Source organism: Simochromis diagramma, unplaced genomic scaffold (assembly GCF_900408965.1).
Source record: "Simochromis diagramma unplaced genomic scaffold, fSimDia1.1 OVJJ01000131.1, whole genome shotgun sequence".
Lineage (NCBI taxonomy): Eukaryota > Metazoa > Chordata > Actinopteri > Cichliformes > Cichlidae > Simochromis > Simochromis diagramma.
The window spans coordinates 7,490,339-7,504,642 of record NW_024387200.1 but is presented as its reverse complement, the minus strand read 5'-3'; the positions used below and the strand labels follow the sequence as shown (position 1 = coordinate 7,504,642).

The window sequence follows — 14,304 nt, the reverse complement described above, 5'->3', positions numbered from 1 at the left end:
GACATTTCTGTGGCTCGCACTGATTGACGCCAAGCTTTCAAACCACTATTCACAACAAACACATGTTTTCACATTAACTAACCAGCACTCTCCAAATATAATGTAAGAGGCATTAAGTAGAGTCTAAAAAGGGGGTCAGAGATGCTGGTTTATGAATGAGATAACATGCAACTGATAATTCACCCAAAAAGAAGTAGCGACAGCAACACCCAAGAGTCAATTGCCAACATCAAAAATGCTTCAGAGAATTGTGCTAAAAGCTTTTGACAAAGACACCACAGTGGAAATGTATTGAGGTGTTTTAATAATACAAAGAACACCACAGAAATACTGCTGGTGTGCTCTGTTTTTGAGCAATGTGGTTTCTCTGCTTTTGAATAGATCATTAAACATTGCCCTTGACTATGAACTGTTGAGGAAAAAAACAAAACAAAACACAAAAAAACCCCAACGCTTACAAAGTTACAGGCAGTTTGCAAATGAAAAGGAGGAGCACTTGACTTAACTCATACTGCAGTAAGGTTTCTAACTGAGGTTTAGCGAGCTGAGATGCGTCGGAGGTGTTGAAGGGAAAAAAGATGGTTCTTGGAAACACTGTTTTATGTCTGTTTTCCACTTGCCTCCACAGCATCCTTAAGGGAGCCAGCTAGAAGGAAGAAGGCTGCAGAATGCTGGAACCGCTGCTTTCCCAGCAGAGAAAAGGCATTTTTCAATGCTGCTTTTCTCCACCGGTCTTCACTGAAGTTGTTGTGGAAAAACTCTGTCATTTTAGCATTCTTCTGAGACCTGGGGAGAATGAGATTAGGGATTGAAAGCAGAAATATTAAATTCACTGGTCTTCAGCGTTCTAACATAGCTAGCCTTGGTTAAATCTAGTAACAAATGTGATAACTGTATGTGTATTTCATATGCAAAAATCACGCCAGTTTCATTTACCTGTACAGTCCCCAAACCACTGCCTTCTTTTTCAGTGCAAGGTAAAATATAGCTGCATCCAGAGGATCATTATTTCTCTGAAAAGAAGCCTTGGCAACCTGACAAAATAGAAGGAAAAGTACATTCAGTCTCTCCCACCGCACACCACACAGCATTATCCACAGAACAAGTTGCAAATTTATGGGTCATTTTAGGGAGTAACTCAGTATGCTGCAGTTTAGAGCAGCCTCAGCACAACTGTACTCCCATATACCTGCGAGTATTTCACTTATAAACTGAACACCCATGAGGAAGCAAACAGGCCTAACATACTATTTGACATCCTTCAGAGCTGTTAAGTGTGCACGCTTAAATTATACGGATGCTCTTTTTGAAGAAGAAAAAAAAAGGCAATCTAGATAAAAAATTAATTGAATCAATTTATTGGTTAATGTTCACTCTGCAAAATACAATCGAAAAACGATGTTACATCGTTCACTGTACGTTGTTTTTTTTGTTTTTTTTCATGGGAATAGCCATTAAAATATTGCCAAAAAATAGTTTCCCATTTTGTGTTTATGATCTTCAAACTAGTTTCTAATATGTATTACCATGTAGATCCCATAAATTACCAGATCATGAACTATTTGATCATTAAATCTTTAGTAAGATATTTTAAAAAAGCAAACTCTTTAATACGCAGATTTACAACCAACTATAGTCTGAAAATTTCTACTTCAAATAAGTCAATTTACAAAAGTGGCACTGGCTCAGGGATTAGCATTTGGGATCCGACAGCTAACTTGTTCGCCTCACCTTTTCAATGCATCTGCGTAACTTGTTAGTGCTGCGAAGCCACCAGCCAACACCCATTGAGCGCAGCTCAGGCCAGGTTGGCTCTCCCTTTTGCATTGCAGGTAGCATGTTCAGGAGCTCTTCCTCAGCTTCAGAGTGGAAACCCCAGGCATAGTGACATGTTGACAAGCCTGCAAAGAGAGGAAAAGGAAATTATAAATCTCTATTTTTACAAGGGGCGATGACATTACTGTGACAGAACGCAGTAAAAAACAAAAATGTCAATAACTTTTGTTTCTGCCCATTCAGGAATTACAGTGATAACAGGGCTATAAAACTACAAGCAGCAAAGCAGAACTTCACAAAAGACTCAAAATCAAGACCTCGCATCATTTTTGAAGGACATTTGACATACCGGTAAAAGAGTTTGAAACAACACCACTGTACCTTGCCGCAGTAGTTGTGCTCTGTGGGCTGGAGGCAGCGAAGTAGAGAGGAAAGTGTGAAGTCTGACAGCTAGCAAGAACTTCAGACCGCACTCATCCAATGTCTCTCCCCCTGGAGGTAGAAAGAATGATAACAGAGCTTATTTACTAAATTTTTACCCATCTGAAAAGTCTGTATTTATGTTATCATTTCCTTGCAGTACCTTTGCTCTTGCCCTGGCTGTCATTGAGGTCTATGCTTGTAGAAGCAATGGTGTCAGCCAGTGCCATGAGAGACATCTGCTCCATACGAGTTAATCCTGGCAAACTGGAGTGGAGGAGATGGCTGGACAGAACCTGGGCGTGTTCTGGACCGAAGTATGTAGGACTGTACTGGGACAGGTCTATAACCTGGAGACAGAAAAGGTGCCAACCTGTTAAATTCACTGTTTGATATTTCCAATTTACAAAAGACAATACAGAATCGGTCAATAACGTTACAAAGCAGAATACAGCATCACTGGATTCAATTTCACAACATAAGCATGATATTCTATGTGTAAACTGACTATATAAGCTTTTTCAAATGCAGTAACCTTTTTTTCAAAAATCTAGAGATTAGTTAATAATGTAGATTTTTAATGCATTAATAAGGCCCATCATGAAGATTCGACTGGCCTGCTTTTTCAGGCAGGAGTAAATTTAAAATAAACCTTGAGATGCATGTCTTGGCTACCAAGAACAGACGGCCTGTTAGGAGCACTGGGACATTTCCTGCCGTAAAAAGGAGCTTTAGCCAGATGTGACACAGCAGGCAGGAATGAGCTGATGGACCTTTCAGAAAGAGTCTTATTCTCACTGCAGTGTCCCTGGTGCAAGGATGTGTGCACCAAAGATGCATATAAATGGGCCAGCATAAACAAGTTAAAAATGTGTTATTTTTATATCGTACTAAAGCAAATTTCTAGAATTAATATGAATGCCGCTTGCCAAAAAACAAGTGCTTTCAGGACTGGGTGATAATATGTCGATTATTGATCTTGCAGCAGTAAATCCTTCTGCATAAAACATCTGAGTCTGCATGTCTAAATGAACCCAGTGTCACAAAGTTTTCACAACAGCACAGAAAATCAGTTTTCTTAGAAAATTAACAGTCATGTCATTTGCATGCACTGAATGGTAGGGAGAGAGTCCCAGTTTGGATTAATGCTTTCTGTAATCTATACAATGGAATACTGAAAGAGCTCACCTTATTTCCTGTTTTCTCTTGATCATTGTCCAGGGGGTCCAGATCCATCATGTTGGGTGTGTGAAAGAGCTCATCATAAGCATCGGTGTGGCTGGAACCATGCCCACTATCTCCACTCACACTGCCCACTTTATCTGTAAGGAAGTGTAGGACAGAATTAAATAACATGAGACAAATATTTCACAAGAGGCCTGAAGAAAAGTATCCTCCTGCTGGGAAGATGGCAGATTAAAATATCAGAGAGCTTTAAAAAACAAAACAAAACACAACAACCCAAAACTGAATACATGCATTTGCTTTCATTCTTTTCACTATGTATCCCCAGACAGATAATGAGGGAAAATCTGAAAGAAGTGTAGTTGTTATTCTCAGTTTCTTCACCTTAAGGCGAGGTGGTTAATAATAGTAACTGGTTTTACAATGTAAATACCATTTCTTTGTTCTTGTTTGTGTACCTGCTTTAATGCATATCTGCAGAACATTTTTGATTTCTGACAAATATGCAGGCATACTCTCAAAAAGTCATAAACATTCATTTTCAATTCAATTCAGCACTATCAAACTGTCACCACTGGTCTAGCTTTATGTTCAGGGCTGTTATTGCCTCCAGAGGAATAAGCCCTATTCACATGGGATTGGTGTTAACAAGGGACTTTATGTATGACCTTTAAAAATACCCCCCAACATCTACGTTTTATGCTGCATATTCACGTGGCATGAAAAGTCTGTGTTTCACTCAGATTTACTGACGTCTCTTGATACCACCTGGAGACCTAATATTAATATTAATTAGTGCTGTCAAAATTAACGCGTTAACGTAGCTGTCATCATGATTAATGCGATAAAAAAAATTTAACGCTATTAATGCATCTGGAGTGCAGAATGACTCAAAATCCCTGAAATATTTCTGTCCACGCATTTCGGGCAGTTTGTCCAAGTAGTTACCTTCACACATGCGCAAATGGGCAGTTGATCTGTTAGTAACGGCCAGCTGAACCAATCACATTGTGCAAGAAGGAATTTCTTTTCACCGAAGCACTTGCAGCTTAAAATATCACATTGACGCAAAGCATATGTTAGTCGGGGATGCTGCTAGGACTTTGGCTAACACGTCATCCAGCTTCCGACAAACCACTCACGGAGTATTGGGGACTCAGTAAGTCTACCTCACGGTACCGTTCCGTGAGTCGTTTGGTACCGGGCCGCGAGAGTTGAGGCTCGGGTGTGAAATGTATGGTTTTCAGGGTTTTTAGCGTTATTTTTTTAATCGTCATCTCCGTTTTCCTGGGTCTTTTCACGTGTGTTATGAATAAATCTTCTTTTTTCGGTACCGGTACTAGTTTTATTTTGTTGTATTTATCCGCAACACCTTAAAGGCCGGTCCGTGAAAATATTGTCGGGCATAAACCGGTCCGTGGCGCAAAAAAGGGATGGGGACCACTGCTTTACATAGCTTTGGTTCCTCGTTTCAAGGACTTTAAGTGCCTCCCCAAGCGTGACAGAGAGAGAGTGGATAAATGTTTACAGAGTTTTTTGTTAACATGAATGTTCAAGATGTTAAATGCGTATATTTTCCCTTTTTTTTCTGAGTCTGTTTGCTCATGCAAAATGAAATGTGATTAACGTAGATTAAAAATGAATGATATTTAATTGTGATTAATCAAAATTAATCCACAGTAACCCTGTGACGAGTCCGATGATTAAAAATTGTAATTGTTTGAAAGAACTAACATATATATATATATATATATATACACACATATATATATATATATATATATATATACACACATATATATATATACACATATACATATATACACATATATACACACATATATACACATATATATACATACATATATATACACATATATATATATATATATATACACATATATATATATATATATATATATATATATATATATATCTCTATCTCAGTGTATACTTACCTATTAGTATGTAGGTTTTTAAAAAGTTTTAAAAAGAACCTGTGCTAAAACTATTCAAATTCTCTTTGAATTTAAACACACATTCTTTGTGTTTATTCTCCATTTACTTCATTATATTGCATAAATGTCTGTTACAAGCTTAAATATAAAGTTGAAAAAGTGTAATTGCAGCCAGGCTATTGATCAAGTAATTGCAATTAATCACGATTAATTAGAGAAAATTGTGAGATTAATTAGTTATTTTTTTTAATCTATTGACAGCACTAATATTAATATTAATAAGCTGCCACATAACTGCCGAGCATGTTAAAAAAAAAGGCAACAAGTTCTTTACAAAACGCTGCCAAGTAAGTCATGCTTCTGACTTTTGTTATTCTGATGGATTCAAGCTCGCCTTTTACCTTTCATTTATTTTCATTCAACTGCCAACAGAGCATCCATAATGCTGTTTATAGAAAATATCAAAGAAATCAGTGACACCCTGACTATTAGTGGACTTATACTATCACAGAACATCTGTGTTTGATGAAGTATGTTATGTTATTAGCTGTGGAACATTTACTTTGAATCAGGTCACAGTTGACTTCTGCAATCATTACATAGAGGTCCCAAGATAAACGGTAAATGGACTGGTTCTTTTATAGCACTTTGCTATTCTACTTGAGCTTTATACAACAAGTCTCAAATAATAATATTAGACTTGGGTGAATAAGGCTTCAGTCTTAGTCGTGAAATGCTTTCACCTGCAGAGTGCCAGGTCAACAAAGGAAAACAAAAAGGCAAAAACAGCAGCAAAAAATAGAAAAACAAAAAAGCCTAGGCTTATGCTTTTGTACCCATGGTACAGAGTGTTCTTGTTCACCAAGTCTTCTTGTTCTTCTGCTTTCAGTTGCTCCCTGTCCCTTGCATCGTCTTCTATCACACAGCCTTCTACATCTCGTCCTTCATTACATCCATAACCTTCTCTTTTCCTGCTGCCTGGCAGCTCCATATTTAACATCCATTTGCCTAATATATCCACTATCCCTGCTCTGCACACATCCCAGCCATCTCAATCTTGCCTTTAACATATTTTTGCATTAGAGTTTCAGTAACGTCACTTCAACTTGTGAAATGAATTTAATACTTTATTTCTATGTTTTTGCAGGATTTGACTCCAAAACTAGACATTTAACCAGTATTTAATTCATTACTGGATTTATGTACAGTGGTCCCTCATTTATCGCGGGAGTTACGTTCTAAAAATAACCCGCGATAAGTGAAATCCGCAAAGTAGCCAGCTTTATTTTTTACAATTATTATAGATGTTTAAGGCTGTAAAACCCCTCACTACACACTTCATACACTTTTCTCAGACAGGCATGAACATTTTCACACTTTTCTCTCTTGTTTAAACACCCTCAAAGTTCAAACCTTCGTAGAAAACTAAGTCCAGTATTATAGAATGAAACCAAAAATCAAACCCTGTTTTCAGGCTACCGCACGTGCCTTTGACAGTACAAAATGTTTCGTTGATATTGTTGTGTTTGTTGGGGAGAAAACGTACAAACAGTACAGCAATTCAGAGTCACACTGCTAGCGATCGAAGATTTATGTAAATGTGACTGTACAGGAGACACGGCACGGAGGAGACTGAATGACAATGGTCTACAGCCAATCAGGACGGAGAACACAACGCGCTGGGGGGGGGGGGGGGGGGGGCATGAAAAATTGCACAGAAAAAAATCCGAGAAACAGCGAGGCTGCGAAAAGTGAACCGCGTTATAGTGAGGGACCACTATTCTCAAATCACATGCTGTATATACCCACCAGGTTTTGGTGTGTCGTCATCAGCTCCTAGAAGGGCGTAAAGAGGCAGTGGAGGGATGGAGCTTATCTCTGTGTAGTCAGCGGACGAGTTCTCTGCTTTGCTGAACATCTTCTGAGCCGTGGCTGTGCTGCCCCCAACACTGATGGTTCGAGACCGCACACGTTTTTCGGGACTGGTGGAACTGTCTTGAAGAGTTATGATTTCTCCAGCAATGCATTTCACGAGATGGGAGAGGATAGCTTTGGCACGGTGAACCTGAAGACAGATGAACAATATCAACATAATAAATCAGAATACATTTCAGATTTTGGTCAGCAACCACAACAAAAGCAGTTTTTGGAAATTTTCATGGCTTTTAATTGTATCGGTCCACCTTACTACCGTTTAAGCTATTGTGGAAATCAGACAACTATTATTAAAAGTTTTTTTTTTTTTTTTTAAATAAAATATTAAACAGCCCATAAATAATGCTTCTTTGGTGCTTCAAACATATTGTAGCGATACCAAATAGCAGACGTTGGCATGTACTGTTTATACAGTTTACTCAGCACTTAGTTCTGTCAGGAAATGTCAAGAAACTACACCGGAAGCTCCATTAGCTGAAGCAAGACGCAGGTAACTGGAAGCCAGCTACTTAATACTTCAATCCAATTTAGTCAAACACATCATCGACAAATGCATCCTGTGTACCCACGCAGGGGTTAAAGAGGGATCTGAAATGGCATTCAAGGTCCTTCAATTACTGAGTAATTAGATTTGACCGGAAGTTTAATACAAAATGAGCTCAGGTTTCATGTCCTGCAGTTCACTGGTCCTTTTAGCTGATGCCACACAGAGCCATTGATTAAGTAACTTACTCAATGGCCCTGATGTAATAGAGATATTGGATGAGAAATTTGATCTGTACATGACAAGTTATCTGGATATTCCACACACTAAAATCTTTTTGAGTTTTTACAAATGAAAAGACAATAAACAATTAAAAACAATTTAAGGTTTACACTGGACAGTGAGTGGGTAGTTTACTCTGTTGTGGTTTAGTTTATAGTGACTGACTATGTTGAACTGGTGCAGTGTGGACTGTGGAATCCTTTAGGTCCCAGGTAGCAACAGAGACAGTGAGAAAGATACGCTAATCAATTCTCAACTGAAATTAATGACATAATTTTATAAGAGCAGAGTTAATGGTAGAAGTACAACGAACCTATAGCATCAACTAAAGTAAATTTGGCAAGATTATATTGTCCTAATGTTATTTTATTAAAAAAAATAAAATCAATCTAACTTCAAACACAAAGATGGACTAAAGAACATATACAAGTTTACTACATTATTTTTAGTTGGAAAACAGTGTCATGGGAGGGGAAAAAAAGAGGAAGGAATAAATAAATACTAATATGAATGGGGGGGGGAAAAAAAAAAAAAAAAAAAAAAAAAAAAAAAAAAGAGTATGAAGAGTAAAGAGGATAGAGAGAGAAATAGACAGAATGTAATCTTGAAGACTGAAAGAAAACAGGAAATGAGAGACGGGGAGCAGGATATTGAAAGCAGAGACACACAGAAAAGGAGGCTGGAAGAAAGAACACAGGGGACAAAGGAAAAAAGAGCACACAAGCAAAAACATCTGACAATACACAAATAGATCAGACACATACACACACAGGTCCAAGTATTTAGACAATGACATTTTTTTGTAGTTTCTTGCCACCACCGTGGATTTCAAATCAAAGAATCAAGATGTGACTGAAGAGCAGACTTTCAGCTCGAATTCAAGTATTACAATATACAAAAGTAATACATTAACTGTTCAGGAATTAGAGCCATTTTTACACACAATCCCTCCCATTTTAGAAGCTCAAAAGTAATTGGAGACTAGACTTACACTTAAAAAAAAAAGCCTATTACTGCTAAAGACTAAGTACAAAAAGTAATTGAGTAATTTATTTAACTTACCTTCCCTAGGTCCATAAGCTCTAGCAACTGTACAGGGTGGTATTGGGGTAGAGTTGGAAAAAGTTGGTGAGCTGCTTCAAAAAGACCAGAATCTTCCATTTCTACAGGTAAGTCATAAGCGGTTTTCTTCCCACTGAGCTTCTGAGCCAGACTCGTCATTGATCGTGTCAGGGTCTTTTTGGGAAGAGAAAGTAAAGAAGTGGGGGCCCCAGGGCTGAGACCCTCCTCCTGGCACTGTCTGACAGCTGAGATTATGGAGGAAACACTGCTGCTGATGTCTTTCTCCTGGGCAACTGTGACAGTCGGTTTGGGTGGTGCTGGAGGCTGCCACTGAGAGTACACGTGCATTTCACACTCCATGCCAACTACCAAGATTCCATCTCGTACCCAGGACAGGGAGACTGGGATAGGTGGTGAGCCTTCGACAGAGGAGAACAGACTGACCGATCGAAGCAGAACCAGGCGAGACAAGCTTTGGTCTCTATTAGCATCAGAAGACACTCCCAGATCTGGAGGCTTTCCAGACAGACGACCATATATATATATCTTTGTCCCAATGCCAACAGTCAGAATGTGTGATCCATCCTCCTGGGAAACCCAGTCCAAGTGAACCAGACTCTTACCAGTAGAACCAAGACAGTTCTCGTTTTGTATGGATAAATCCATGTTACTTGGAATGCTGGCACTTGCAGTGGTACTACTACTTAAAGGATAGCTGGACATAGGGTCTGTATTGTCCAATACTATGGTCTGCTCCAGAATCCACTGCGAACCACCAGTGGACTCGCACTGAAAGATGCCAATGTGGACCAGGGGCTCTCGAGTGCTTGCATTAGGGCTGTGAATGGGTTTTGGGCTATGCAGCACATTAAGGGTCGGGGTCAGGTGGGTGTTGGTGGTGCTGTAGTTTACAAATGGGGAAGATGCAGAGGCTGGGGGAGAAGTCAGAGGTCCATGAGCATTCAGATGAGGAGATAGGTTCAGAGGTGTGCTAGGCATCTGCTTGTAGGCAACTGCAAACCGTCCAGCGTGACAGCAGCTGACCTCAATGGGCCGGCCTGGCACACTTACTGCGCTGCTGCTGGGAAGTTTTTCCTCCACCAGGAGAGGCCATTCCTCCCACTGGTACACCAAATTGTCCACAGTGGGGGGTTCTGTTGTCATGACATTACACCTCCAGAAGCGCACCTTACCATCAGAACAGGAAGTAGCAAGGAGATAAGGCACGTGGCCGGCTGGAAGAGAACATGACGCACTCAGGTGACCTGAGAAGAAAAGTAATGCACCATTAGCAAAGAAAGATTTGATCTATAATATCATTAGCGTTTAATTTCTGTGATTTATTCAATTTTGAAGACATTTGGCAGATATATTAAAAAAATACAATGTAAACGAAACAAAAGATTGCCTTCGTCTATTCTTATGTTTCATTCCAATAATGTTAGCAGCAGCTTTTTACTCAGGCCTCTTTCAGCCATACACGCTTTTCTTAATCTACAAGTCGGCTTCCTGTCTCACTGTGCACCCTGCTCATTTTTATCTTAACAGTGCTGCCACAATCTTACCATCTTTGACCTAAAAACCTTGACCTAAAAACATTTATGCACCATGTTCAACACAGAACAAGCCTGAATGCATTCTTTCATATTAAGGTGCAAGTACACACTAAATTATAACTCAGTTCACAAAAATACACCACTGCCTTGGTAAACAACCTAAAGAAAAATAAAGAGAAAAATAAAATCCAATACACTTTTTGCACGAAGCACCCTCTTTTAGACTGTCTTAGGTTCTCACTGTATCCAAACTAATCTTATAGAAGCATTAAACCACTTCATTTGTGAAAAGAAAATAAGTGTACATCATAAATTGATTTAAGTGCAGGAGAAAGCAAAGTCACAATCAGGTATTTCGACACTCTAGCACCAACAATGGACCATAAACATCACACATTGGAAGAGACACATTGGTTGGTGGTTTACACCGCCTCATCAAAATCATTAACAACTCAACTTCAAGGGGAATTCTTTACATGATGCAGACAGAGCCTGTGATACCACAGGTCAGATCAAACACTAATAATTATCAACTGAGTTCTGATGGCAATCTGAGTTTGTTGGTAGCTTTCAGCTGTTTTCTTTTTTAAGTGTTTTTCTGTGATTCTTACATTCCACTCATAACGTTTTTCATCAATTCATAATCACATGTCACAACAGAGGCAACGTCATTAATTACTTATAATAAATCATCCCCAATACAAGGACATTGATGGTGAAATAAAAGGAAACTACGATGTGCACTTTACTTCAGACGGGTAAGATGTCATTTATACGCAACGGTTTAATCATTTTTGATGGGTTTACTCAAGAGTGTGTATGGATGTTGTCCCATGACTACATATAGCATATAGACTACATATTAGCTTTCTCTAAATATCAAAATTGAACCATCCCGTTAGGAAAATGCTACACAAACTGTTATGTCTCACCAATAAAAAATGCTAAGTACTGCACCGATTGTGTGGTGGATATGTCTGAATAATTTCATGTGATTTCATGATATTTCATAAGATTTAATGCCTAAAATGACTTTAGTGAGTAACTTCTTCCATCATTAGCTAGCCGATCAATTATTTAGAGTTTAGGTTCAAGCTGCAACATTGAACCTTAGCATGCATCAATATGCATAAGGAAACAAAGTGGTTTTTCTTTGCGTCCTTGGAATAAGAATGCGTGTTCTCATTGTCCCTCACCTGCCGAGGGAGTAACACTGATGGCTTCCACTTCTGCTGGAAGAGCCAGCTCTTGGCTGTACAGCCTGTGTGTTGTGAGGCTGAGACGACAGGCACTCTGCAGATTGGAAGTGCAGGATTTACTCTTCTGAGTTACTGGAGAACTGGGTGCGTCATAGACAAACTGAGAGCCGTTCAAGGGAGAAGTCGTGGTGAGATCCTTATGAGCTGCAGTCTCCTCTGTGGGGATACAAAAAGTGGGAATATATTTAGAACAGTTAGGCTTGGTCAAATCCATTCACCATTACTACACTTCATCAGAGTCATTATTTGAAAAATCTATAAAAACAAATCTTTCAACAGATGAATCACCATCTGGCTAAAGCACACTGTGATACTGGAGGTCTCTTTCAATCATTAGAGATACTGTTAATAATTTCACAACTTTTCACAACACAGCAGACTTGTAATAAAGATTGCAAGGGAGACAAATCTGGACTTGGAACTTAAAAAATGCAAGGTATCTACAGTGATAAAGTCATTACTTAGTTACCAATTATAATTTTGCAACGCTTCCAGCTCTTTTAACCCTTAAAAACTTCCCTTTATGGTCTGCAATCATTTATTTTGGCTAAGGTTAGATAGGATGGCAGAAAACCTCTCTTACATCACCCAACTTTTAGGGTGTATGAATGTATAAGTACCCACCCATAGTGACTGGTCGAGCAGCAAGATGGAGATGCCACATGTGGAGCAGTGAGCGACCTGTTGGGCTTAATTCTACCACCACCAGAAAAAAGCGGGCTGAGAAGGCTGGTTTACTGGAGGCTGCAGGGGAAGAAACCCACACAGTGATTTTTTTAATGAAAGATGCAAGCAGCTGCTATTAAATACAGGCATGAAAACTAGGAAAAATAGGTTTTACCCGTGCGAGGAGAGTCGGGAGTTTCATGTATGCTCTCCGTTATCTCAGTGCCAAGAATCAGATGTTCCTCAAAAACATGCAGGAGCTGTGTCTCCTTCCCCTGCTGCAGAGAACAGCAGCAGATATTGTCAAACTACATCAGATGTAGACTCTGAACATCATTTTCTGTCTACACACTGACATAGACACAGGCTGTATTAATAGTACATGCACAAAGACACGCACACCCTAAGGAGACGAGGGAGGTTTTTTTTGCCTTTTATTATTGTGGTTGACCTTTCAGCGACTCAGGCCACTGCCGAATGCTTCATGCCACAAATGGTTTGCAAGTCAACAATGGGGTTTTTTTTTTGGTTTGTTTTCAGGGGAAAACCTTCAAAGATTCTGACAATGTCTGTCTACTGTTAGATGAGACAATCAGAAAGTCCCCAAATAAAGGAGGTTGAACTTTGTTTAGGGTGAGAAAACAATTCGGTTCTCTTGGACTCCATGTATACTTACAAAGTCAGTAATGGCATCCAGTTCTATAATACACCCTGGTTTTGCTGTGGACTGCTGACTGATGATGTTGAAAACCTCCCCAACATATTTCTGAAAGGTGACAAACACACACAAAAAATCATCTGCATACATTTATAAATTAGTATTACACAGTTTAAATATCCAAGCAAATTATTTTACCAATTTGAAAATCACTTAACATCTTGCAACTGACAGCTAATGCAAAGAAATGCAAAAAAACAAAAACAAAACCCAAAAACATTTATATGACAATTTCTCCTCTTCTTGCTGCATACTACTTTTTTTCCCCTGAGTTTTAAATGTTTCACTGCAATTAATGTTTCATGTTATATAATTTCGCCTGCAGTCATTTTTCTCCACCAAGTCATCTCAGGCCAACACTAGTAATAACAAAATGGCAAAACAGTGACGTACATTATTTGACAGATTCTATAAATGGCTGAGTGTTGCTATTAATGTGCATGAAAATTGTCAGGCTTGATCACTTACTGATATTTCCGGATTGGAGAGCTCACTCAGAAGTTTCTTAGCCTCAATGACAGCCTGATAAAGCCTGAGTGATTGGCCATCACTTGCCACGAAGCAGGCACTGGGAGAGTTACAGTACAAACCTAAAAAGAAAAACAATTGAATGTTACCACTATTATGCTTGTTTTTTCTAAATAAATATGTCAAGCATGTCAAGCGAACACTACTGAGATTTAACATTCACTCCTGTTTAATTCAGAAAATCTGAAGTCATTTGGTAAAGTAAGTTGCTTTTGTACATTTATCTACAATGCACAGTAGATGTGTCAAGTGGACTAATAACCACACATGGAGACTCGTCTCAGACCTACTCTTATTTGGACATAGTTAACTATATAGAAAACAATAACAATAAACAATCCTTCACATCAATCAACCCTCCCAAACAAAAAACAAAAACACCAAAAAAAAAAAAAAAACCAAAAAACACCAAAACAAACAAAAAAAAATCTCATTACTGCCTTTTTGCTAAGGCAACACACAATAAAGTACTTAG

At 38.8% G+C, this 14,304-nt stretch overlaps 1 protein-coding gene across 4 annotated transcripts in view; it reads right to left on the bottom strand.

Annotated features, from left to right (window-relative positions):
* LOC120745444 (dmX-like protein 1) overlaps nucleotides 1–14,304 on the bottom strand; it is a 62,185-nt gene that overhangs the window by 31,420 nt on the left and 16,461 nt on the right. For all 4 annotated transcript variants that reach the window (XM_040050303.1, XM_040050304.1, XM_040050305.1 and 1 more), the window contains exons 14-26: nucleotides 13,770–13,891; nucleotides 13,260–13,349; nucleotides 12,759–12,861; nucleotides 12,542–12,661; nucleotides 11,855–12,073; nucleotides 9,103–10,367; nucleotides 7,149–7,404; nucleotides 3,385–3,518; nucleotides 2,360–2,546; nucleotides 2,158–2,268; nucleotides 1,732–1,901; nucleotides 937–1,034; nucleotides 621–786 (exon numbers count right to left, since the gene is read on the bottom strand). In XM_040050303.1, the coding sequence (XP_039906237.1) occupies nucleotides 621–786; nucleotides 937–1,034; nucleotides 1,732–1,901; nucleotides 2,158–2,268; nucleotides 2,360–2,546; nucleotides 3,385–3,518; nucleotides 7,149–7,404; nucleotides 9,103–10,367; nucleotides 11,855–12,073; nucleotides 12,542–12,661; nucleotides 12,759–12,861; nucleotides 13,260–13,349; nucleotides 13,770–13,891 (3,041 nt within the window). The remainder of the gene's footprint in view (nucleotides 1–620; nucleotides 787–936; nucleotides 1,035–1,731; nucleotides 1,902–2,157; nucleotides 2,269–2,359; nucleotides 2,547–3,384; nucleotides 3,519–7,148; nucleotides 7,405–9,102; nucleotides 10,368–11,854; nucleotides 12,074–12,541; nucleotides 12,662–12,758; nucleotides 12,862–13,259; nucleotides 13,350–13,769; nucleotides 13,892–14,304) is intronic.